General features: G+C 46.5%; 1 protein-coding gene across 1 annotated transcript; it reads right to left on the bottom strand.

Moving 5' to 3' along the window:
* Positions 1–14: 14 nt before the first annotated feature.
* SRM (spermidine synthase) lies at positions 15–23,149 on the bottom strand. Its single transcript, XM_040326341.1, has 8 exons — positions 22,954–23,149; positions 15,907–16,027; positions 13,077–13,169; positions 11,499–11,652; positions 8,057–8,140; positions 6,506–6,651; positions 4,751–4,873; positions 15–1,038 (listed from the first exon to the last, which is right to left on the bottom strand). Exons 1-8 carry the CDS (start codon positions 23,085–23,087, stop codon positions 1,021–1,023), a joined length of 873 nt encoding a protein of 290 aa, XP_040182275.1. The 5' UTR covers positions 23,088–23,149; the 3' UTR covers positions 15–1,020.
* Between the last annotated feature and the right edge of the window lie 2,821 nt (positions 23,150–25,970).

Here is a 25,970-nt window from a genome sequence, read left to right as displayed (position 1 = left end):
GATAAAGACAAGACACGGCTTTAATGTTTCGTTTATTGACAGATAATATCCAGTGATTACAGCATTTTAGCCCAAACGTCTACCACCCCCTATATCCCTAAACTCCAGTCAACTGGCCTTCACATGGCAAAGCAACTAGGTAAGAACCATTGTTGGTGGTGGTGGGGGGGGGGGGGATGACTACGCAGACCCACCTGTCTTACCCAAAATACCAGCAACAAAAAGGTGGGGGATTAGCAGCTTGTGGGTCAGTGACCTGGTATTAAATATATAGATATATGTAACATATACAGGATACAGATGATGCTGGCAATGACTGGTGTTTTGAACAAGGAAATCCGATGGCTTCTGTGTACGGGGGTCACTCCACCTGAAGCAATTTTAAGAAAAAGTTTTTTTTTTGAGGTATGTGCCAACTTCTTATAATCTTTGGGGACTCTAGCAGCAAGGATGGAGCTCTCAGCCATACCGCCCTCTACTGGCGAGAGTCACACCCTACAAGGGGACTCAACAGGTGGCTAGGGAGATTAGCAGCATGCAAAGAGTTCCCAAACACTATAAAAGACCAGCAGGCGTTTCCACCTGCAATGGAAATAACAGCGTGAAGTAGATCGGTCCCATTTCCAGAACCCATCATTCAAATATTCAAGACCCTAAAAACTTCACCCGTGGAAAAGTCCATTTGTAAAACGTTACACAGGCCTCGGAGACAGGTTGGGGGGGGGGGAAACACGGCTTTAACAGTTCTGGATGCAGTTGACTTGTCAGTTTCCTGCGGCAGAAAGGGTTAACAGAAGCATATAAGTTGCGTGCATTGAATGTAATGTGTTGTACCCATAGATTGTAGGCCTGAGAAGAGAGACGTGTTCACCGGTCACAGTTGCCAGCACTGGTACAGAACGATCATCCTGGAGAGGGAAGGTCCAGCTCTCTCCCCCATCCTCACGGGACGCCTGGCCTTCTCTCCCATTAAAAGGTCCGGAGCCTCTGAAGAGACAAGCGCCAGCCTTGCTGGGAACATCACACATCGCTGAGTGCCTGACGGAGAAAAAAAAAAGGACAACGGTTATCAGCAGCCATACAGACGCGCCTTCCAGTCCGCCGATTTCCTGTGACAGGGAGGTCTCGCCAAGAAAACGCGCGGCAAGATAAGCGATGACAGATCCTTCTCTGGAGGGAAAAACTGCAAAAAAAAAAAAAGTTTCCCATCTCTGCAAATTTCAAACAAAATTACAAAAGTGAAAAGGTAAATTTTGTTTAAAACGTATCTCCATGTTTTAGTGAAGTTTAAACAGTTTGTTGTTAGTTTGATCGCACCAGCTTTGGCCTATTACCTTCACTACTAGAAGTGCCACCGTTTAAAACTAGATTACCACAGCTACACCCCGTTATGGCAGCGCAGGGCCCTGAAACAAAATAAGCGTCTGAGTGCTGCTCAGCCATTCACAGAGGGCTTTGCATTCTATGAATAAATACAAAGCTTCCTATGAATGGCAGAGTCTGAGATAGTGACTTCATCCGCCTGCCTCTGCCAATCAGGAGGGGACTATTTTTTCATCAAGCATAAAGCTACCTGTGAATGGCCGATTAGCACTCAGCCTCAATCCCCCCCCCCCCCCCCCTGGGGGCGGGATTGCTGGAACACAGCACTATATACTGTATGTATGTAGTTGAGGCAACATACAGCGGGCACATCTAGTAGTGAGCGCAACCATTCGTTTGGACCAGCTTGGTCCAAATAAACCTAAAAAAACAAAAACAAACATGGAGACCGAATTAAAGCTGAACCTCCAGCAGGTTTGATACATTTTTTCAAACTTACACTGGGCCAGCTTGTCTTTAAAGGATAAGTTCACTGCATTAAGGGTGGAACATGTTTAAGCTCCTGCTGCCTCTCCCTCCCAATCCCCCCCCCCCCCCTTCAGTATGACAGTGGGCAGGGGATCTTCTCACACTCACAATTTAAAAACAGCACAGCTTTGTCGGGCATCACCCACATGGCATGCCATTCATTTAGTTTGTTAATGAATGAACTAAAAGGTACAGTCAGCCACCCGCAGAAGACTGCTTGTAGTTCTGAATGAACTGCAAGGTCGCCGATGACGCATTTTGTAGTTCATGCCATTCACAAGCCCTACAGCCCGTTTGGAGGTACATGCTGAAAGCTGGGGAAAACAGGCATGTAGATGTTACAACCGCCCCATACAACAACAGCTCCCCCCGATGCTCACACTTCAAGGCTGCCGACACCTGCTTCAACATACCAGAGTAAGGCAAGGAATGCTCAGCACTCAGGACTTAATTAATATCTTTTCAATAATAAAAAAAAAAAAAAAAAAAAAAAAAAAAAAGTACAATGCTGTAAAAAACAGCCTATGAGTTTTGGACATTAGTCATGACCAAGGACCAACTTTCAAAACGCGTAGACTGTTTTTGCAGCATTGTATATGTCTTTAATAAAAGGAATACCATTTATTTTTTTGGATGTCATCCAGAGTGCCGACCATCCCGTAACTTACTACAGGCTGAAAGCTGCAGGGCTTGTCTGCAGAAACCCGATATTGCCCCTTCTGATCCACTGAACGTAGGTGGAATGCTTTCCAGGCTCCTGCAGGAAAATACACTTTTTCCCCCCCTGCAAAAAACGTACATTATTTTTTCTACGAAAAGGTGAATTTATACTTTAACCACATGCCTAGCGGCACTTTCACCCACTTCCTGCCCATGACAATTTTTAGCTTTTAGCGTTGTCACACTTGGAATGACAATGCCGCAGTCATGCAACACTGTACCCAGACTCAATTTTAAACAAATGGAGCTTTTTGGTATTTAATTACCACTAGTTTGAAGGCAGACAATTTTGAAAAAATAAAATAAAAAAAAAAACACACAATGGCCCAGATTCAGGTAGATCCGTGCAATATTTGCGTGGGCAAAGGGCAACGATTTTTGCTCTGCGCCCACGCAAATATTTTGATATGCCCGCGATTCACGGAGCAGTAGCTCCGTAAATTGCGCGGGCGCTATGCTAAATAGCCGGGCGTAAGGCTGCCTAATGTAAATGATCCCACCGGGGGCGGGAATCATTTAAATTAGGCACGCTCCTGCGCCGAGCGAACAGCGCATGCTCCGTCGGGAAACTTTCCCGACGTGCATTGCGGCAAATGACGTCGCAAGGACGTCATTTGCTTCTAAGTGAACGTGAATGGCGTCCAGCGCCATTCACGAATCACTTACGTAAACGACGTGAAATTTAAATTTCACCAGCGGGAAGGGCGGCTATACTTTAGCATTGGCTGCCCCTGCTACAGCAGGAGCAACCTTGCGCTAAAGTCGCCGTACGGAAACTCCGTACCTTGCGTGCGCAGGGCCCGCGCAACTTTTGTGAATCGGTGGTAGTATGCAATTTGCATACTATACGCCGATCACAATGGCCGCGCCCCCTAGCGGACAACGCAAGAATGCAGCCTGAGATATGAAGGCATAAGGAGGCTTATGTCTGTCATATCCTAGGCTGCAGTCCGCGTAGCGATGTTCCTGAATCAGGGGCATTCGCTACGCGGGAGCAAAACAGCTATTGCTACGCGGGAGCAAAACAGCGGTTGCGCGGGCGCAATAGCTTCTTGAATCTGGGCCAATGTTCACGGGTGGGACATTGGTCCCACCCGTGCAGCCTCATCAGTGCAGAAAAGTTACTCGTTTGCAAAATTTTAAATGAAGAAAAAAGGATCGCCCCCCCAAAAGAATTGTGTTTTGCAAAACATAAAAAAAAAAAAAAAAATGTAATATGGGTACAAACCGCACGATTGTCATTCAAGGTGTGAGCAATAAGAGCTGAAAATTGGCCTGGGCAGGAAGGGAGTAAGGGCTCTTTCACACGGAGCGGACCGTTTCTGGGTCCGCTCCGTGTGTCCGCCAAAGCTCAGCGGGGATCCTCTTCCGTTCGGAAAAGCGGATCCCGACTGACGCGGACGCTAGCGGATGCTCCATCCACTAACGGACGCGTTCCCATAGGGATTCATTACAAGTCCGTTAACAGACTTGTAATGAGCGGACGAACAGTCCGCTAGTGTGAAAGAGCCCTAAAAGTGCTCAATAGGCAAGTGGTTAAAATAAACATGTTAAGGAATAAACTCTTTTTTTTTTTTTTTAAAACAACTCTGTCAAATTCCTCCATTTACTAATCAAATTTACTGTTAATGTTCCCCCTCTGCTCCCTAGTCTGGCGAAAATACCCCGTGCTTCTTGGTATAGAGGTGCATGTCACCCCCTCCCATGTGTTCAGGTCTAGCAGCCAATCACTAGACTAAAGCACTGTCACACAAGGATGGCAACGTCACAACGGCTTTAAGCATGCGACAGCAGGGATTTGGTGGCGGCTGCAATGGAGCAGCATAGACAAGGTATCAGTGTGTCAGGGGACCCCTTTCACAGACAACGTCACCATGTCCCCAAGGGATAAAGTTGACTGATTCTCTTTAAGGGACTCTGAACTATAGGTGCCACCAATGCAGGCTCTGGGGGGGTTCTAGGTAACCACATGGCTGAACGTGCCATTAAGATGCCTCTGGCCTTTCCTGACTGCTACAAGGATGAGGACGAAGAGATTGAGGACAGTAAAAACATCTCATATCTATCACCACATCTCAGCAAGCTACAAATGCAATTCCATCCCAATCTGCACACTTCACATCTGTGTGCGTCACAATGCGATTTCTCAACAGGAAAATACAAAAATGGAGCGCCTTACTTTTCGTGCAAACTCTGGGAGAACGAAGGACGCTCGATGAATACTGGAGTTATAGTATCGCAGGTTCATTTCATCAACTTGCTCCTGAGACAATTGCCGGACCGGCTCCCGGAAACTTGTATTCTGTAACGAGACACCAGACATGAATTTCTTGCATAGTTTGATCTGTGCACCTTAAAACAAGGAGCACACCCCCTTTTCATTTATCCTTCATTACGATTCATTGCCGATGATCATCTGCAGCCACTTCCTAGCAATTTCATTTCTCAGATCAGGCAAGTGTAAAAAATGAATTGGAGTTTATCACGAGATTTTAGCGATCATTTGCCGCCCAGCCACAGTAAATATACTGCAGCAGGTCAGCTTTGTTGCGTGAAACATACCTGTACATTATTTCATGCAATAGACAGCCAATCAGTGGGTCCAGCAGACACAATGTCTCCTGTGACTCGCCGATCGCGTTCCCCAGAGGCAGAACAGTAATCTGCCTATGTAAACAAGGCTGATTGCCTTTCTGACAGGGATAAAGATAGATCCTGTGTTCCTGCCAAGCAGGAACACAGATCTGTGTACATCCAGTCAGTCCATCCCCCACACCATTAGCAAGCACCTCCTAGGACACTAAAAGTGGAGGTTCACCCTAAAACAATTATATACCATTACATCCAGCATACTTCCAACATCTACAGAATTCTGTTTTTTTTTTGCCGTACATACCGTTTTATTGGTATCCCCCCCCCCCCCCGGCTTCAGGCTCCCGCGGGAGTGGGCGTTCCTATTCAGAGGTTAGATGATTGACGTCTGGTGAAAAACTTTCCCTGACGCATAAGACGCGTCACCAGTTTTCCGTAAGTAGCCAACCTGCGAGTCGGCTCTATACCGTGTAGAGCTGACTGCGCAGGCGCCATATAGTTCGGCTACTTACGGAAAACTTGTGACGCCCCTTCTGCTCCAGGGGAAGTTTTTCACCAGACGTCAATCATCTAACCTCTGAATAGGAACGCCCACTCCCGCGGGAGCCTGAACCCTGAAGCCGGGGAGGGGGGGGGTCAATAAAACGGTATGTACGAAGAAAAAATAAATAAATAAAAAAGCATACTGTAGATGTCGGAAGTATGCTGATGTAATGGTATATAGATGTTTTTTAGGGTGAACCTCCGCTTTAACCTGTCCCTGCCAGTGTTAGTACAGCAACACTGCATATTTTTAGTACTAAAACGTCACTGGTTCCACAAAAGATTTAAAAAAAAAAAAAAAAAAATTAATAAAAAAAAAAATTAAAAATAAACCCCCGCACTTTTTTGAACCAAAAAAAAAAAATATGTAGCAGAATTCAAATTGGCCTAAATTAAGAAAATTAGATTTAAATTGGATACATTTTATAGCAGAAAGTAAAAAAATTGGTTTATTTTTTAAAGATTGTCGGTCTTTGTTTCTAGCGGGGAAAAAATGACGACACTAGTTCTGGTGACCTGGGGGTCCCCAAGGAATTCCTCTCACTTCCTGTTAGTCTATGGGACAGGAAATGAGGGGGATTTTTTTTTTTTTTTTAATCTACAGCTCTACCAAGTTTACATATACATTAAAATGCATGTCCATTTCAACAATGAGAAGGAAACCTTGAAGAACATGCATGGGGTGGGTGAATGCCATGTTACCAGAGAATTATTTTTTTCTAAGGAACCTTAAAAAAGGCAGAGAGGTAGGAACACACATTTGCATGACGGAGTTGGCGGACAGGAAACGGACACTTACGGGGTTTTTGCTGCACAGCATGAAGCCGATCTGGCCGCTGGGGTAGGTTGGGATGGTGCAGTAAGCATATTCTACTATCGGGAAGAGAGATTTGCAGAACTTGTGCATGTCCTTAATGAGGTCCAGGTGCAGCCACTGACATTCACCTAGAAGAAGGAGAAATAAGGATGAGTGGAGGGGGTATAGATCGCCCCCTACTGGGTTTACATTTGTCCGGTGATGTCGCTGGGCAGCAGCTCAAACACAGCAATGGCCAAGGTCTTGGTTCGGGAAATCCCAGCAACAGACCCCATGAGGCAACCATTATCCTATGTTACATATACAGTAAATCAGTTTGCCGTTTGAGTGACTTCAGAAAATCTCTGTACAGCGGGACAATAAATTAAGGAACACTTTATGCCTGCAAATGCACATTTTAGGCCTGACGTTGCCAAGTGAGGCCTAGTCGTCACTGCTCACCTCCACAGAAGAGAGGTCCTTCTCCGATCCAAGCCCCCTGACGAAGTACCTCAGAGTGGTGATGGTGGAGGAAAGCCGTGATGATTAGGCTTCACCAATGTCCTGGGAGTTTTCTAATCAGGCTTCATAAGGTATGGAAATGGCCAACACCAAGGGCATTATTCATTCTCGGATCTTTTTTTTATCTACAGGTGCCCCTCCTAGGCAGCTTTGTGGTAATGGTAAACCAACACTTTAACCACTTAACGACCGCCGCACAACGATATACGTCGGCAGAATGGCACGGCTGGGCAGATCGACGTACCGGCACGTCGTTTACATCTACAAGGTCGCGGGCCCGCGAACCGGTCTGAAGCTCCGGGACCGCGAGACCCACGAACCCGATCGCCGCTGGGGTTTCCCGCGATCGGTCACCGGAACTGAAGAACGGGGAGAGCCGCATGTAAATACGGCTTCCCCGTGCTTCACTGTGGCGGCTGCATCGATCGGGTCATCCCCTTTATAGGGAGACACAATCGATGACGTCACTCCTACAGCCACACCCCCCTACAGTTGTAAACACACACTAGGTGAAACATAACCCCTTCAGCGCCCCCTGTGGTTAACTCCCAAACTGCAACTGTCATTTTCACAATAAACAATGCAATTTAAATGCATTTTTTGCTGTGAAAATGACAATGGTCCCAAAAATGTGTCAAAAATTGTCCAAAGTGTCCGCCATAATGTCGCAGTCACAAAAAAAAAAAACCACACACGTTGATAGCCGCCATTCGTAGTAAAAAAAAAATTTTTTTATAAAAATGCAGCAAAACTATCCCCTATTTTGTAAACGCAATAAATTTTGCGCAAACCAACCGATAAACGCTTATTGTTTTTTTTTTTTTACCAAAAATAGGTAGAAGAATACGTATCGGCCTAAACTGAGTAAAAAAAAAAGGCTGCACCGCTGCCACCGTATGACAATCTATGGAAGCAAAAAAGTTTAAAAGAGAGGATCCCCCCCTCCCCCCCATTAAAATGTATAGAGAGCCTCACAGCTACAATTAAAAGTGAATGCAAAATAACATCTCCCCAAAATGTGGCGACCGTTACCTTGACAGCAGAGGATCCCGCCGTCTCTCAGCGCCGTCTTCATCAGTTGGTAATAAGACTCTTTGAAGAGACTCTCGGCAGGACCTGCCAATAATGAAAACAGGACACTATGGATGGAAGGAAACGGTCAGTGCGGGAAATAGAGGAGGTACAAGAACAGTCCTTCCCAAACCGCTTTACACTCACATTAGAATTACATAAAAACGTAAAGAACATTTACAGGTGTATTTAAAAAGAGAACCAGTTTCCTTTATTAAAGTGGAACAGAATGACGTCGCCCTGCATACATCTCTGGCAGAGGCCCTGGGGCACAACATGGGATGTATGATTTGTGAGAACATACACACCCTCCACAAGGGCTCTGCCAGCTCTCAGTGCAGCCAACTACAGTGGAGATCCAGTGCATGCGGGGGGAGGGTGGAGCGCACACAGTGGGCATCCCTTCCCATAGATCTGGCAGAGCCTCACGGAAAGTCTGCGCTTATGCCCAATCTCAAATACAGGGTCAAAGCATAACAATTTTTTTCCTGCATAAAATAAATGATATTGTGGAGCAAACCAATGCTAATGCACTATCCACATATGTTACCCTCTACCTCCCTAAATAGTTGTGAAGATATGCTTGTGTAGCATAGGGAGTTCATAAAAATCCCATAGGAAGGGTGTTGTACTTCAGTAGGCAGCTCCACCTGAGACCTGAACAAATCTTTAAAGAGCACAAAAAAGAACACAAGGGGGCGCCAGCCAAGTGCAGCATTAATGGGCTTATTATAGGGAATCGCCAGATATTTCATTGGTACCGATATTTCTGCCACCTCTCAGGCTGATGATGATCTCTGCCAATATTTTTGCATTTAAAATTTATTTTTACACTGTCCTTTTACCACCGTTATTGCCGTCACAAGGAATGTAAACATAATAGGCGGTGACAGGTACTCTTTATGAAGGGATCAGGGCTCCAAGATCTCAAATCTCTCGTTTGCACTTGAAACTTTTTTAAATATAAACACCTTCAAGGATCTGAATTTTTGAATACGTTCTAATTTTTAAAACTGGCGCCTTTAGGGTGTCAGTAATCCGGAAGTGATGTCATGCAATCTGGGTTACTAGATCTGAGACCTGAATGAAGCATCGGCTTTGTTCAGGTCCTGGCGGGTGGTTGCCCGGGCCGCCCGTTGGAACAGGAGAACCCTCCTGCTGCTTGTAATAACCGCGAGGTCGACCGATATATCGGCCGATATTTGGTCGTTTGAGAAATCGGCATCGGCCAATTTTTATCCAAATTAGGCCGATATTTAAAGCGGTGGTTCACCCTCCTTAACAACAATGCAGCTTAAAATCCGGCATAGTAGCGCGAGCTACACTATGCCGGTCTTAATTTTTTTATCCCCGTACTCACGGCTATATCGTACATAGACGATTCCGTCTGCCGCGGGGAATGGGCGTTCCTAGCAAGAGGGAGGGTGATTGACGGCCGGCTCTGGCACGTCACGCTCCCCGAAGACAGCCGGAGTAGGTCTCGGCTCTTCACGGCGCCTGCGCACAGGCTATGCGCAGGCGCCGTGAAGAGCCAAGCCTATTTCGGCTATTTCCGGAGAAGCGTGACGTGCCACGGCCGGCCGTCAATCACCTTCCCTGTCCATAGGAACGCCCATTCCCCGGAATCTTCTATGTACGCTATAACAGTGAGTACGGGGAAAAAAAAATTAAGACCGGCATAGTGTAGCTCGCGCTACTATGCCGGATTTAATGCTAGAGGGAAAAAATTATTATTTTTTTTTTTATATAGGGTGAACCCCCGCTTTAACATGGCCGCTAGCAGTGCCACGACTCCGGAGCTAGGCCAAAGCCACGGCCTTTCCTGATGCTTTGACCGCGGCGGCAATCCGCGGATTGCCGCCGGGGTCACAGCATCAGGAAAGGCCGCTCCCGTGGCTTTTGTTTGCTCTGTCTCCTCAGCTCCCGAGCTGGATGCACTACACGGCCGCTATCCTGATATCCAGCGTTGGCAATTCATTTCAGCCCATGGAGACAACATTCATGCATCTGCCCCTGAAGAAGCGAGCAGGGTCTCGCGAAACTAGTAGGGCTTTACCGATGCTTGTTTTATGCCTGTACATGCTGGTTATTATTGATGTCTGTATTATGTCTACACACTTCTGTTTACATGTATATGTGCATCCACTGGCCCGGCAACTTTCAAGTTTTACAACAATTGTAATAAATCTTTATTTATTTACTTTCACTTGTGCTGTGTACATTGGCTATTATGCCAGGTAACTCGCACTCATTGTTGTTGCCACTTCGTTACATAACACTTTGAAGATAATAAATTGATTTTGTCTCAATGTTGGTTGTGAACATTGGCTGAACCTCTCTCACCTCATTCAAAGTCCCAGGGCTACCCCCTTTTGTCTTTTTGTGTACTAATAGATCTGGTGTGACCCCGCTAACACCTCCATCCCTTTATTTTCTTTTTCATACTTTAACCACTTGTCCACCGGGCCTATTTTGGCACTTCTCTCCTTCATGTAAAAATCAAATTTTTTTTGCTAGAAAGCTAATCAGAACCCCCAAACATTTATATATATATATATAAATGTTTGGGGGTTCCGATTAGTTTTCTAGCATAAAAATTTAGATTTTTACATGGAGAGAAGTGCCAAAATAGGCCCGGTGGACAAGTGGTTAAAGTATTAAAAAGAAAATAAAGGTCTGGTGTGACTGCGCTATACCTTTATACCTTGGAGTTACTGTTGCCATTCCACATCTGGAACCAATCTGCCCATTTTGCTAACACAAAGGCATTTTCCGCCATACAACCGCCACCCACTGGATATTTTCTCTTTTTCGGATCATTCTCTATAAACCCAAGAGATGGTTGTGTGAAAATCCCAGTAGATCAGCAGTTTTTGAAATAGACCAGCCTGCCAACAAACATACCGCGTTCAAAGTCACTTAAATCCCCTTTCTTCCCCATTCTGATGCTCAGTTTGAACTTCAGCGAGTAGTCTTCACCACATCTAGATGCCTAAATGCATTTGCCACCATGCAATTAGCCGATCAGTAATTTGTGTTAAACGATTGAACAGGTGTACCTAATAAAGTGGCCGGTCAGTGTATGTACTGCTGTGCAGAGACACGAATGAAGTTTCACTATGCGACGCCCCAAATGAAGCAGAGAAGGAAAAGCAGTGGTCTCTATTCAGGTCTGACCATTCGTTGGAGAGCTCTGGCACCAACTGCGCAGGGGATGCGTCAGACGGTAGACAGACCTATGAAGACGGCACCGGTTTTACAAAGAGCTGCTCTGCGGCGTGCTGGCAGGGGACAGGCTTTTCTACTTGGGTTGTGGCAAGACATTGATCAGCTTTTGTTTGATGCACATGCATGTATAGATTGGATTGAAAATGAGATTTCAGTTGGACTTTCAGCGTCTTACCTACAGGGTCGGAGGAGTCTGTGATGATGACATCAAAAGCATCTTGATTCTGTTTCATGAACTGGAAGCCATCACCCACGTGTAGCTTGAGCTTTGGACTGGAGTACCCCACCGCCATCCCTGGGAGGAACTTCTTGGAGACATTAATGACTTCCTGCAAAAATAAAAAAGGGGGGGGGGGGGAGCAGTTACTCCAATGGAAAGTTCTCTTCACACACCTACAGGCTGCCCACCCACCGTACACATTGCAGGGGGGATTGGGTTGCCGGGAGCCACTCTGTGCCAGATCACATACCTAGCACGTGATCTGACTTTCTGGTCTGGGGTGCGCCACCAGCGACCCACTCCAATCACACTCAGTGGGAGCCTGGCGGCGGGTAGCGCAAACTCGGCGTCCGCCGATTATAGAGTACACAAGCAGAATGGCAATCTGGCTATGTAAACAAGACAGATTGCCGTTCTGTCAGAAGGGAAGGTATTGAATCTGTTCCTGCAAAGCAGGGACACAGGTCTTTGCCTTTCCCTAGCCAAATCACCTCCCTCACAGTGAGTAAGCACAGGCTAGGGCAGGCGTCGGCAATCTCGGCCCTCCATCTGTGGTGAAACTACAAATCCCATCATGCCTCTGCCTCTAGGAGTCATGCCTGTGATTGTCAGGGTCTTGCAATGTCTAATGGGACTTGTAGTTTAAAAACAGCTGGAGGGCCGAGATTGCCGACGCCTGCCCTAGCCTGTGCAGTCCTGCTATAAAAGTTGCGGCCGTCTCAGGCTGTCAACCAAATTATGGGATGAGGAAGCAGAGGGCAGAGCCGAGCTGCTCTATCCCGTGTCAATAGATGCAGAAAGGGTGGCTCAGGATAGAGCCCACACGAGTGCCAAAAAAGTGGCTTTCCATGGGGGGGCACGAGAAAGGAGTCAGGAGTGCCGGTGCTGCTCTGTGCAAATATATACCGTATTTATCGGCGTATACCGCGCACTTTTTTGCCCTTAAAATCAGGGCAAAATCGTGGGTGTGCGATACACGTGCTGTGTTTGAACCACTGCGCCGACATATACCGAGCGCAGTACACTCGGGCAGGCTCGGCTCCTCTAGCGGTCACGTCCTGTACATCCTTTACGCGAGAGGAGCCGAGCCTGCCCGACTATACCCAAGTGTACTGCGCTCGGTATATGTCGGCGGAGTGGTTCAAACACAGCGCGGGAATTCGACTCAGACAGCACGGGAGGACACCACGATGGACGCAGAAGGACGCCGAACCGGACCAGGCAGCCGATAGATGCCCTTGCAAGACACCAAAACCAAGTATAAAACATTTTTTTTTTTCAGGAATTTCAGGGCTACATTAGGGGTGCGCGCTATACGCCGGAGCGCGTAATAGGGAGATAAATACGGTAATATAAATATTATAAATCTCTCACACACACACAATTTATAGGCTCAGATGTTAACAGGCTCCCAATTTGACTGCTGCGAGAGACAATCACGGTGATCAAGAAGCTGCCCCACCTCCCGGCATTAAAGCCCACTAAGCATTGTGAAAACGCCAACATCTCTTCACGCTCTACATTCCACGCTACCTCGTCAATCTCGCACTGTACGACCGTTTCCACACACGGATGTTTCACCACCTCACGCAGGACTCCGCCGTCCCCTCCTCCGATGATGAGGACCTGTCACAGAGTAGAGACAATCAGTGATGAGAAAGGGCAATTAAATCCCCCCCCCCCCACCACCTAGGCAGATTTAACCACTTCCTTACTGGACACATATACCCCTTCCTGACCAGGTGAAATTTCAGCTTGTGGCACTGCGTCACTTTAACTGACAATTGCGCGGTTGTGCGACGTTGCTCCCAAACAAAATTGGCGTCCTTTTTTCCCCACAAATAGAGCTTTATTTTGGTGGTATTTGATCGCCTCTGCGGTTTTTATTTTTTGCGCTATAAACAAAAATAGAGCGACAATTTTTTTAAAAAAAAACACAATATTTTTTACTTGTTGCTGTAATAGCCCAATTTTTTTAAAAAAACATTTTTTTTCTCAGTCTAGGCGATACGTATTCTACATATTTTTGGTAAAAAAAAATTGCAAGAAGCATCTGGTTTGCGCAAAAGTTATTGCGCTTACAAAATAGGGGACAGAATTATTATTTTTTATTATTATTTTTTTACTACTAATGGCGGCGATCAGCATTTTTTTCGTGACTGCGACATTATGGCGGACACATCGGACACTTTTGACGCCATTCACATTTATACAGCGATCAGTGCTATAAATATGCACTAATTACTGTATAAATGTGACTGGCATTGAAGGGGTTAACACTAGGGGGTGAGGAAGGGGTTAAATGTGTACCCTGAATTGTGTTCTAACTGTGGGGGAAGGGGGGTGACTAGGGGAGGTGACCGATCTATGTCCCTATGTACAAGAGACACAGATCGGTCTCCTCTCTCCCCTGACAGGACATGGATCTCTGTGTTTACACACAGAGCTCCACGTCTTGTCCCTGTAGCCGCCGATCCCGAGTGCCTGGCGGACATCGCGGCCGGCAGGCACTCGCATCGGCATCTCAGCGATGCGGCGAGCGCGCACCGCTGGATGCACGCGCAGGCCGTGTTTTTACGGCCTGTTAGAGATTCACAACCACCCCGCGGCCCTATAAAGTCGTACGGCCGTCGGGTAGTGGTTAATATAAAGCTGGCCATAGTGCATTTCTTGTTGGAATAGGGAAACTGCAGAGGCACAAATAATGGGGAACCATTGCATACATTCTACAGCCAATAACGGGAGGTATCTGTACAAAGTCCGCTATAGAAAAAAAGTTTAAAGTGGATGTGCCATGATTTTTTTTTTTTTTTAAAAGCCAGCAGCTACAAATACTGCAGCTGCTGACTTTTAGGCTTCATTTCCACTGACGTTTTTACAGCCACTTTTCTGAGCGTTTTTTACAGCTTAAAAACGCCTGTCCATGTTATTCTATGGCATCATGCCCACATAGGCGTTTTTGAGCTGCAAATGGCATAGGCGTTTTTGAGCTGTAAAAAAACGCAGGACCAGGGCGTTCTGAAGCTCCAGAGTAGAGCTGTAAAAACGCCAGATGTTAAAAAACGCTCAAAAACGCACGAAACCGCTCAAAAACGCTACCGCGGCATTTTTAAAGCTGCAGCTCACAAACAAAAAATTTTTTTTTTTACAAAATAAACATGGACAGGCGTTTTTAAGCTGTAAAAAAGGCTAACAGTGGCTGTAAAAACACCAGTGGAAATGAAGCCTTAATATTAGGACACTTACCTGTCCTGGAGTCCAGCGCCGTCCGCAGCAGAGGATGAGCGATCTCTCGTCCCTCTGCTGCTCCTCCGCCATCCTCAGTGAGGGAACCAGGAAGTGAAGCACTACGGCTTCATTACCCGGTTCCCTACGGCGCATGCGCGAGTTGCACTGCGCCGCTGATTGGCTCCCGCTGTGCTCTGGGAGCCGAGTGTTCCCAGAACACAACGGGGGGAGGGCGGTAGGTGACGTCATGCCCACAGTTTTCCCGAAACTGTGTGGCCGGAAGTGGGTGCAAATGCCTGTGTTTAGACAGGTATCTGCACCCCCCTCCCCCCCTGAAAGATGTCAAAAGTGACACCGGAGGGGGGAGGGTTCCGATCAGCGTGAGTTTCACTTTAGGAAGGCCGGAAGTGGGTGCAAATACCTGTCTTTGGACAGCCCCTACCCCCTGAAAAGGTGTCAATTGTGACACTGGAGGGAGGGGGAGGAGGGTTCCGATCAGCGGGAGTTCCACTTTAGCCCCCATTCACATCTAGGCGTTTTAACGCCTGTAGTGCTACGCCGCTGCCGCCAGAGGGATGAAAACACATGTCCCTCTATGGAGATGGTTCACATCTCCACACCGAACGCCTGCCGCCTGAAAAAAGGTCCCGGACCTTTTTTTCAGGCGGCTTTCGGCGTTCAGCTAGGAGATGGGAATCATCTCCATAGAGGGGGTCAATCTGGGGCACGCCTAGGCAGACAAATTTGCGGCGTTTTGTCGCCGCAAATCGCGGTACAAAACGCCGCTATTTGTACCGAAAAAACGCCGCAAATTTGTCTGCCTAGGTGTGAATGGAGCCTTAGGGTGGAGCTCCGCTTTAAGCCGCCTGCCAGTTTACTAGCAGACAGGGGACACCCTGTACACCGCGTCAGGGATCTGTGGCAGTTTTCTACATTGAAAACTGCTGCATTCCCTTCATTATGTGCAGAACCCACACCAGTTCCTACGTCACGCTGAAATAGAAATTGGCACGGAAAGTACCATCTGCTTCTCCTTGCCAGTTACCTGCACGGTTGGTATAATGGTACAGAAAGGTTTGTTAATGCCCCAGTGAAGGCAGAAGGGGGTTGCTAGCGCAGGATAGCAGTACTGTACCTTGCGTGGATTCGGGTGACTGCAGAGAGGGAGGTTGGCGATCATCTCTTGGTAGGAAAACTCGTCTCTCTCCGTGCATTGAATTAATCCGTCCAGAACCAGCACATTCCCGTAAGTCTTACTGCGGAGAGTCAGATTACATACACTCAGTGCACATGCCATAGACCGTCATTCAATGTGCAAGATCACAGCTTAGGACAGAGCCCAGTCCTTGAATGAAAACAGATCCCCCATTATGAGAAGGACAGGTGCAAACACAGATCGCATCATTTAAAGGAACAGTCCACCCCAAAGCGAGATTCCAGAGCCGACCAGGTCACTGCTCTGGCCCTTCCATACCCTGCTGCGTCTTCCAGCACAAGCTGAATACAGAGACAGTGTACTGTACAACAACTATGTCAGAGCTGGGAACGCAGGACTCTATCCTCCCAGGGACCATCCAAAACATCACTATCAGTCCCAATGAACGCGCATCGAAACCCAAAAACCTATTCAATCGCAGCTTTCCAATCCTTAACCCCTTCCCGACCGCCGCATGTATATATACACACACGTCGGCAGAATGGCACGTACAGGCACATTGGCGTACCTGTACGTCCCTGCCTTTTCGCGGGTCGGGACCCCCCCCCCCGCTACATGCGGCGGTCGGATCCCCTCAGGGAGCGATCCGGGACGACGGCGCGGCTATTCGTTTATAGCAGCTCCGTCGCGATCGCTCCGCGGAGATGAAGAACGGGGAGAGCCGTGTGTAAACACGGCTTCCCCGTGGCGGCTGCATCGATCGAGTGATCCCTTATATAGGGAGACTCGATCGATGACGTCAGTCCTACAGCCACACCCCCCTACAGTTGTTGTAACCACACACTAGGTGAACACTAACTCCTACAGCGCCCCCTGTGGTTAACTCCCAAACGGCAACTGTCATTTTCACAATAAACAATGCAATTTAAATGCATTTTTTGCTGTGAAAATGACAATGGTCCCAAAAATGTGTCAAAATTGTCCGAAGTGTCCGCCATAATGTCGCAGTCAGTAGTACAAAAAAAAAATTTTTTTATAAAAATGCAATAAAACTATCCCCTATTTTGTAAACGCTATAAATTTTGCGCAAACCAATCGATAAACGCTTATTGCGTTTTTTTATATACCAAAAATAGGTAGAAGAATACGTATCGGCCTAAACTGAGGAAATTTTTTTTTTAATATATGTTTTTGGGGGATATTTATTATAGCAAAAAGTTAAAAATATTGAATTTTTTTCAAAATTGTCGCTCTATTTGTTTATAGCGCAAAAAATAAAAACCGCAGAGGTGATCAAATACCACCAAAAGAAAGCTCTATTTGTGGGGAAAAAAGGACGCCAATTTTGTTTGGGAGCCACGTCGCACGACCGCGCAATTGTCTGTTAAAGCGACGCAGTGCCGAATTGTAAAAACCCCTTGGGTCATGTAGCAGCATATTGGTCCGGTCCTTAAGTGGTTAAATGTAGTGGCTTTGCTTTCCACCCCCCCCCCCTTTATTTGTACCTAGTGATCCCGTCAGTAACACTTCTTGCTCTAGAATGCTTATATACTCATTGCACTACATCTACAGAGGGAGCCATTGGTTGTCACCTAGGCTGGACCACATAAAAAATTCTCACCATCTCCACAAGGCTGGGTTGACATATGCGGGGCTGGTTTCTGTGCAGAATCTGGTGTGTTTTTTTTCCCCCATTGGCACCCTAGCCGGCATGCATATAAACTAGATTACCAAAAGTATTGGGACGCCTGCCTTTACACCCACGTGAACTTTAATGGCATCCCAGTCTTAGTTCGTAGGGTTTAATATTGAGTTGGCCCACCTTTTGCAGCTATAACAGCTTCAACTCTTCTGGGAAGGCCGTCCACAAGGTTTAGGAGTGTCTATAAAGGGAAGGTGCTCAACCTGTGGCCCTCAAGCTGTTATGGAACTACAAGCCCTATAATGCCTCCGTCTTTGGGATTTGGGCTTGTAACTGTCAGTGGCTTGCAATGCCTCATGGGACTTGTAGTTCTGCAGCAGCTGGAAGGCCACAGGTTGATCACCTATGGCTTAAAAAGCAGGGATCTCCAAACTACGGCCCTCCAGCTGATGCGGAACTACACATCCCATGAGACATTGTAAAACTCTGACAGTCACAGACATGACTAGGCATGATGGGAATGGAAGTTCATGAACAACCGGAGGGCCGTAGTTTGGATAAGGATAAGTTCATCTTTTGAAAAAAAAAAGTAAAAAAGAAAAAAAACACACACAGCATTTTTTCTAAGTAGCCTGCAGAGCATTACCAGGGCTCGACAAATCCCTGGCGCCAGGTCGCCATGGCGACTAGAAATAGGGTCCTGGCAACTTGGCTTGGAAGGAGGGCAAAAAAAAAAAATCTGGTGGTGAGCCGTTGGTATTACAAGTTATTACCACCAGATGTGTGAGCTGGCGCCATCTGGCGGCGGCCGTTGGTATTACAAGTTAAGCATTACAAGTTAAACAGCAATTCTAATGTCATTTTTCACTGCCATCTTCTTCCCTCTAATTAGAACCCCCAAACATTATATATATTTTTTATCCTAACACCCTAGAGAATAAAATGGCGATCGTTGCAATACTTTGTCACAACGTATTTGCGCAGCGGTCTTACAAGCGCACTTTTTTGGGAAAAAATTACACTTTTTAATTAAAAAAAACAGTAAAGTTATCCCCATTTTTTTAATATTATGAAAGATAATTTTACGCCGAGTAAAATGATACCCAACATGTCACGCTTCAAAATTGCGTCCGCTCGTGGAATGCCGACAAACTTTTACCCTTTAAAATCTCCATAAGCAACGTTTAAAAAAATCTACAGGTTGCATGTTTTGAGTTACAGAGGAGGTCTAGGGCTAGAATTATTGCTCTCGCTCTACCAATCCCAGCAATACCTCACGTGTGGTTTGAACACCGTTTACATATGCGGTCGCTGCTCACGTATGTGTTCGCTTCTGCGCGCAAGCTCGTCGGGACGGGGCGCGTTTTCTGGCTCCTAACTTTTTTAGCTGGCTCCTAGATTACAAGCAAATTTCTCAACCCCTGCATTACACCCATGATAGATCAATTAAGGGGTGTAATGTAAAGCTCCTGCAAACTCAGGACAGTGGTCTGTCCGTACTTCATATGGGCAGGGAGTTAATAGATAAACATGCGCACTGCCGGAAAAAAAAAATTGTTTTTCATTTGTTTGTTTTTTGGGTCGTTTGTTCCGATTGCAATTCGTAAAGCTAAAAAGAAAGAAAAATCGGAAAGAATAGCCAACGAATAATAACTATTAAATTATAGGTATTGGAATTTTCTTTCAAATTTGTCTGTTAGCGAACGTAACAAATACAAATTCATCCAAAGTTACGAATCACCCGAAAGAACCAAAGCCGCATCTAACAAACAGAACAAATAATAATAAAATTCCTTACATTCCATTTGTTTAGATGTGGCATTCGTTATTTTAGGATAAATTCGTTACATTCACCAACAGCCAAATTTGAAAGGAAATTCCAATACCTATGTAACGGAATGGCCCGTGACACCCAGAGACCTTTGAAGGATGGGGGGTACTGCTGTGCCAGCATCGCTAATGACTCTTGGGTCATCCTATGCCCCTTTTGGGCATAGGGTGACTGAGAAATGATAATTCATGTAATGTAGGAGATCTGGACATATTACAGGTGATTTCATGCTGACCCCCAACAGGTCAATAAGAGACCTTCAATGCTTAAAGCGGTAGTTCGGCGGGATGTGGGTTTTTTTTTTTTTTTAAATAATGTGCAGCACTTACCTTTCCTCCTTCCCTAACAGGGTGTCCCACACGTCCAGCCGTCCGATGCGCTCTTTTTCGGAAAAAGATCAGTTTGATTTTGCTGCGATGGACGTTTCCATCTTGCCTGTGGGCATACTGAAGCCGACAGGGTCTTCTTCCGGGATGTGCAGTGTTGACGGCGAGCGTCGGCGTCAACACTGCATGGTTGCTATAACAACGGCTGGCGTCTGAAGTTCACGCCCCGTTGTATTAGGAGATTTCCGCGATTACGAGGAGATGTCGCGCGATTACAGCTGAGCGCGTCGACAGAGGAGTTACAGAAATGTGAGTGGCAGGACGGGGGAGAATGGACTGACACGCCCATTCCCCGCGGGAGGACATGATTGACAGGTGGGACGATCGACCAGGAAACAGGTAAGGAGCGCATAAAAAAAAAAAAAAAAATTCGCCGGGTCTATGTTCTTTAAAAACAGTGCTAGTGGTCACAAGTTGTCAAACAGGGTGAACTACCGCTTTAACATAGACTGTTGAGATGCTAAGTCTGCTACTGTGGTGATGTGGATTGAAGCCGAGAGTCAGACTGGCTGGCTATTATGGGATGTTAAAGTATCTTGCTGTGATTACATTCTATGTCCATTGTACTAATTAAGTCTGTGAAGGTCAGATGTCTAACTTTTAGGTGTTAATTGAGCCCGGCTCCTGAAAGACATTCCATTGTGTGATGCTAATGACACGGTTTGTGTGAAGAGCCTGTTGATGATTAGATGTGGAGTGTGACTTGTTAACTGTAGTGATTACCCCCTCTAAATGCGGAGACAGAGGGCTAGATTCAGGTAGGGGCGCGCATAATTACGGCGCCGCAGCGTATTGTATTTACGCTACGCTGACGCAACTTACAGGAGCTAGTGCAGTATTCACAAAGCACTTGCTCCGTAAGTTGCGGCGGCATAGCGTAAATGGGGCCGGCGTAAGCGCGTGTAATTCAAATGTGGATGAGGGGGCGTGTTTTATGTAAATCTATAATGACCTGATTGACGTTTTGCATGCGCCGTCCGTGTACCTATCCCAGTGTGCATTGCTCCCAAGTACGGCACAACGACGTATTGGTTTCGACGTGAACGTAAATTACGTCCAGCCCTATTCGCGAAGGACTTACCCAAACGACGTAAAAAAATTCAAATTTCGAAGCGGGAACGACGTCCATACTTAACATTGGCTGCGCCTCCTAATAGCAGGAGCAACCTTACGCCGAAAAAGCCCAACGTAAACGACGTAAATAAATTGCGCCGGCCGTACGTACGTTTGTGAATCGGCGTATCTAGGTAATTTGCATACTCTACGCCGAAAACAACGGAAGCGCCACCTAGCGGCCAACGTAATATTGCACACAATTCTACGCCGCCGTATTCAAGTTACGTCGGCAGAGGAAGCCTATTTTTTTAGCGTATCTGCCTTTGAGAATCGGTGTAACGATACGCCGGCGCACATTTGAAATTACGGCGGCGTATCTGGAGATACGCCGCCGTAAATGCTACATGAATCTAGCCCTGAATGTCTGTCTGGATGTGGGGTGGAGAGTTCTTTGTTCCTTTGATTAACTAACATGTTGTACTGTATATAAGAAAGCTAAGGAACCATTAAAGTGTTCATTCATTCATTCGAAACCAGAAAGAACAGAGCTTGTGTCTCGTCTTAATTCTGGGGGAATGGATCGTGTCTGTTGGATGGTTGGAGTGTCGGATAAGCTGTCGTGGTTGACGGAATGGAAATCGTAAACGGTGGTGACCGTTACAACCTATACTTTAATTCCTTTTTACCAGGTGATGGTCTTAGCCTGGGTTCACATGTATGCATGCGTCACGTGTAGGGAAGTTGCATGTGACCGCAGGGGGGTGCAGGTACTGGACTATTCTGGGGGGGGGGGTTCTCCTTTATACCAGGTGATGGTCTTAGCACAGGGCTCGACAAATCCCGGTCGCCAGGGCAACTAGAAATAGTGTCCTGGCGACTTGGCTTGGAAGGTAGGCAAAAAAAAAAAAAAAATATTGTTTTTGTGTGAGCTGGCGCCATCTGGTGGTGAGCCGTTGGTATTACAAGTTATTACCACCAGATGTGAGCTGGCGCCATCTGGTGGTGGCCGTTGGTATTACAAGTTAAGCATTACAAGTTAAAAAAGCAATCATGATGTCATTTTTCACTATTTTCACTGCCACCTTCTTCCCTCTAATTAGAACCCCCAAACATTATATATATTTTTTATCCTAACACCCTAGAGAATAAAATGGCGATCGTTGCAATACTTTGTCACGCCGTATTTGCGCAGTGGTCTTACAAGCGCACTTTTTTGGGAAAAAAAAACACTTTTTTTTAATTAAAAAAAGGACAGTAAAGTTTACCCCATTTTTTTTTTAATATTATGAAAGATAATGTTACGCCGGGTAAATTCATACCCAACATGTCACGCTTCAAAATTGCGTCCGCTCGTGGAATGCCGACAAACTTTTACCCTTTAAAATCTTCATAGGCGACGTTTAAAAAAAATCTACAGGTTGCATGTTTTGCGTTACAGAGGAGGTCTAGTGCTAGAATTATTGCTCTCGCTCTACCGATCGCGGCGATACCTCACGTGTGGTTTGAACACAGTTTACATATGCGGGCGCTGCTCACGTATGTGTTCGCTTCTGCGCGCGAGCTCGTCGGGACGGGGTGCGTTTTCTGGCTCCTAACTTTTTTAGCTGGCTCCTAGATTCCAAGCAAATTTGTCAACCCCTGGTTAGGATGTATGGAAGTCGCATTCATTTCAATGGCTACCTGTAGGATCGCGCTGCACCGACCCACATAGTGCTGCTGTAGCGTTGCAGTTAGGAATGCGCTGATGACGATTTTTGGGGGGGTACTATTAAGAATGAACAGCACCCCCACGTAGCCACTAAAAGCGTAGTGCGATTTTGTATATGTTCCTGGTATGTGTAGACGTGACCTTATGCTAGGTGTGTGAGAAACATAATATATATATATATATATATATATATATATATATATATATATATATATATATATATATATATATATATATATATATATACACACACACACACACACACATTATATATATATATATATATATATATATAATATGCACCCCCATACAGGACAGGCCCCACCCCCTGAACACACAGTGACAGCAGCCACACACATATACAGGTATATAGGGATGAGCAGTGTGGTGCTGGGCCCCTCACCTCTTGAACACCAGGATCTCCTGGAAGGGGCTCTTGCTGTGGTGCAGCACCTCCTCCACCTGCAGGGACATGGCCTGCCCGGGCCACAGGCTGCACGTCTCCCGAAACCAGCCATCCCGCACCGGCACCTCCATTCTCTTCTGCCCGCAGCAGCGCACCGCACACTAACATGTGCCCGGGGCAGCCAATCAGACGGCGGGAGGGGCGGGGCCGGACGTCTAGCAGCGTAGGGTGCCTCGCCACGTGGGGAGCCGCAGGCTCTCTGGTACTGCGGCCGCCATTTTTAATAAGGGCAGACAAAAAAAAAGGGGGGGGGCAGCCTGAGAGCCGTGCAGTAATAACTGCTGCTAATCCGCCCTTCAAAGAGATTTGCCAGCACCGGTTTCGTAATCACTGTACTGGGCCAAACAGAATTGTGAGACGTAATATTCAGCTCTGTATATAATATATATACGCCATTCCTCGGTCCGCCCCGTCACCACATGTCACTGTCATCCTTCACAATCTGATCCGATTCCTCACTAAGAAAGTAAGAATCCCTTTCCTGTGACAGGCAATCAACACCTAGGCTCCGCCTGGCGGCCATTTTGGGTAGGACAAAACCCTAGCATTCCCAGCATAGCAAGCATTAGAGGTCAAACTACTGCGTGAAAGAAGTCCTACTGGGACCATTTTGGGTAAGACAAAGTCCTGGTTATCTCCATATAACCCAGGGGTCTCCAAACTTCCCAAAGGGCCAGTTTATTGTCCCTCAGACTTTAAAGGGGGCTGGAAAGTGGCAAATGGGAGTGGAAAATATCCAATGCCTGGCATCAGTGAGAGTAAACGAATCCTCAGGTGTGATATTTAGTTGCATAGTACCGGACGGTGACCCCCGTCATCGCTGTCAGTGGGAACGGACGGTGACCCCCGTCATCGCTGTCAGTGGGAACGGACGGTGACCCCCGTCATCGCTGTCAGTGGGAACGGACGGTGACCCCCCCCCCATATGTGTGTGCACCCCAAAACAGGCAGTAGCTAGGCAGCAACAAGTGCAAAGCACATGTGAACAAGTCCTCCCCCCCCCCTCATTTTAGATTATTTATTTTTTACATTTTCTAACTGCCTTTTTGGGAGGCTTTGGTGAAATATCAGGGTTCTAAACAGACTCCTGATGTCTTACATTTAAAACTGAAAAGGGGACTAAGGACAGGTTAAAGGTGCAGATGATAGCACTAATCTCCCACAGTGCAGCCGGAGAGAGGAGGGGAAGCTGGTAGCACGGCAATTGGGGGGGGGGGGGGGATCAATATCTGCAATAAGGCAGTATGGCTGATATTCCTGCCCAGCAGGTGCCTGGGCCCCTCTTTTAAACTAATAGGGCATAGGCCCTCTACAGGAGGGTAGGCTATACTGCCTTATCATTGGCCCTGGCACACTGGGCGATTAGGGTGTACCCAGGCATACCCCCTGTGCACGCCTATGGCCCCATCATTGGTGTCAGAAGTTATGCCCCACTGCTGTTGCCAGTAAGAAACAGTGCCCCCAAATCAGTGTGTGGGGGAATAGAGCCCAAGTGTCAGATTAAGGGCCCTTTCACATGTACAGATCCCATGAGGATGGAGCACTATTTCTTCTACTGACACCATTTCTTCTACTGACACTGGCACTATTTCTCCCAAAAATGGGGCATTATCCCTCCTCCTACTAACCACATGCACTTTTTTTTTCACTCCTACTGACCGCAAAGGCTGAGCAACTGTTCACGCCCACTAATGCTGGGGAATTTTCTACTTCTACTGGCCAGAGCCCAGCCGCCCCTTTAAATCCGAAGGACAGTAAACTGGCCTTTTACTTTACAAAGGTTGGAGAGCCCTGATGAAGCACATGATGGATACACTCTGGTAGACACTAGAGCTAAAAAATACTGCCTGAAAAAAGTCTTGCTGGGGGGTGGCCATTTTTGGTAGGACAAAGTCCTAGTTTTCTCCATATGACACATGATGAATATTCTCTGACAGACACTAGAGGTCAAACTACTCCCTAAAATAAGTCCTGCTGGAGGGTGGCCATTGTGGGTGAGACAGATTACATGACCTGGCTAGAGGAAGGCAAAAATCCAGTTAATCCAGAGGAAGTGAGTGGCCTCAGGTGATACAGAGATGAAACAAATCTTCCTACATAAGTTGTAGCCGTTTATCTTCAGTCTTCTCTACATCCAGTCCAGAATTTATAAAACTTGTCTGGAGGTGCATTAAAAAAAAAAAGGGTGGAGAGATAAAGATACTCAGCTGATACATAGCACACAGAGCTGAGGCTGTTAACCGTAAACTGTATGCTGAAGCTCCCCGCCCTGTCACCATTTTTCTCTTGGTGTCAGAAAAACCTGTCAGAAGCGATTCATACGGATAGCAGAGGAACAAAGCAGACAGCAATGACACTTAGTGCTCCTAGATGAGACAAGTACACACTATAGAGCAGTGGTCATAAACCCTGTCCTCAGGACCCATTAACAGGCCAGATTGTATGTATTACCTTGGGGAGATTGCAGACTAGAATGCTGCAATCACTGAGAAGCAAATGATATCACCTGTGATGTATTTTAGTTATCTTGCAAACCTGGCCTGTTAGTGGGCCCTGAGGACAGGGTTGATGACCACGGCTATAGAGAAATACACTTTGTTCCCTTTTCATGTCTGAGGTTTACAACCACTTTAAGATTTGGTTTTGCTATAAACAGAAGCTCACTCAATGGAACAGCCAATACCGTATGCTGAAGGCTGAGTGGACAGAAGACCGTCCTCTGGTTAGACAGGGAAACCAGTGGACATCCTAGCAGGATCACCAGATTTGATAAATAAAATTGAGTGGAAGAAGAAAAGTTCAGCCATGGCAGATCACAGAGTTGGCAGAGTTGTATACAAAAGATCCAGTCCATCAAATTAACCTCCATGGCTATATCCACTATGGTGCTATAGATTATGAAATATATCTTTACATTGTTAAATCTCATCTGCTCGTCATGAGGAAGCCCAACG

Source organism: Rana temporaria, chromosome 10 (genome assembly GCF_905171775.1).
Source record: "Rana temporaria chromosome 10, aRanTem1.1, whole genome shotgun sequence".
NCBI lineage: Eukaryota > Metazoa > Chordata > Amphibia > Anura > Ranidae > Rana > Rana temporaria.
Note: the sequence above shows the minus strand (reverse complement) of the source record. Positions and strands in the feature narration are given on the sequence as shown.

What these genes read in the sequence shown, in the direction of transcription:
- SRM (XM_040326341.1), bottom strand. Translation starts at nt 23,087, where the DNA reads ATGGAGGTGCCGGTGCGGGATGGCTGGTTTCGGGAGACGTGCAGCCTG. An exon ending in TACAGTGCGAGATTGACGAG is followed by an intron (nt 11,653 to 13,076) that starts GTAGCGTGGAAT and finishes TTATTTTTGCAG; the next exon opens with GAAGTCATTAATGTCTCCAA. An exon ending in CGGGATCCTCTGCTGTCAAG is followed by an intron (nt 6,652 to 8,056) that starts GTAACGGTCGCC and finishes TCCTTCTTCTAG; the next exon opens with GTGAATGTCAGTGGCTGCAC.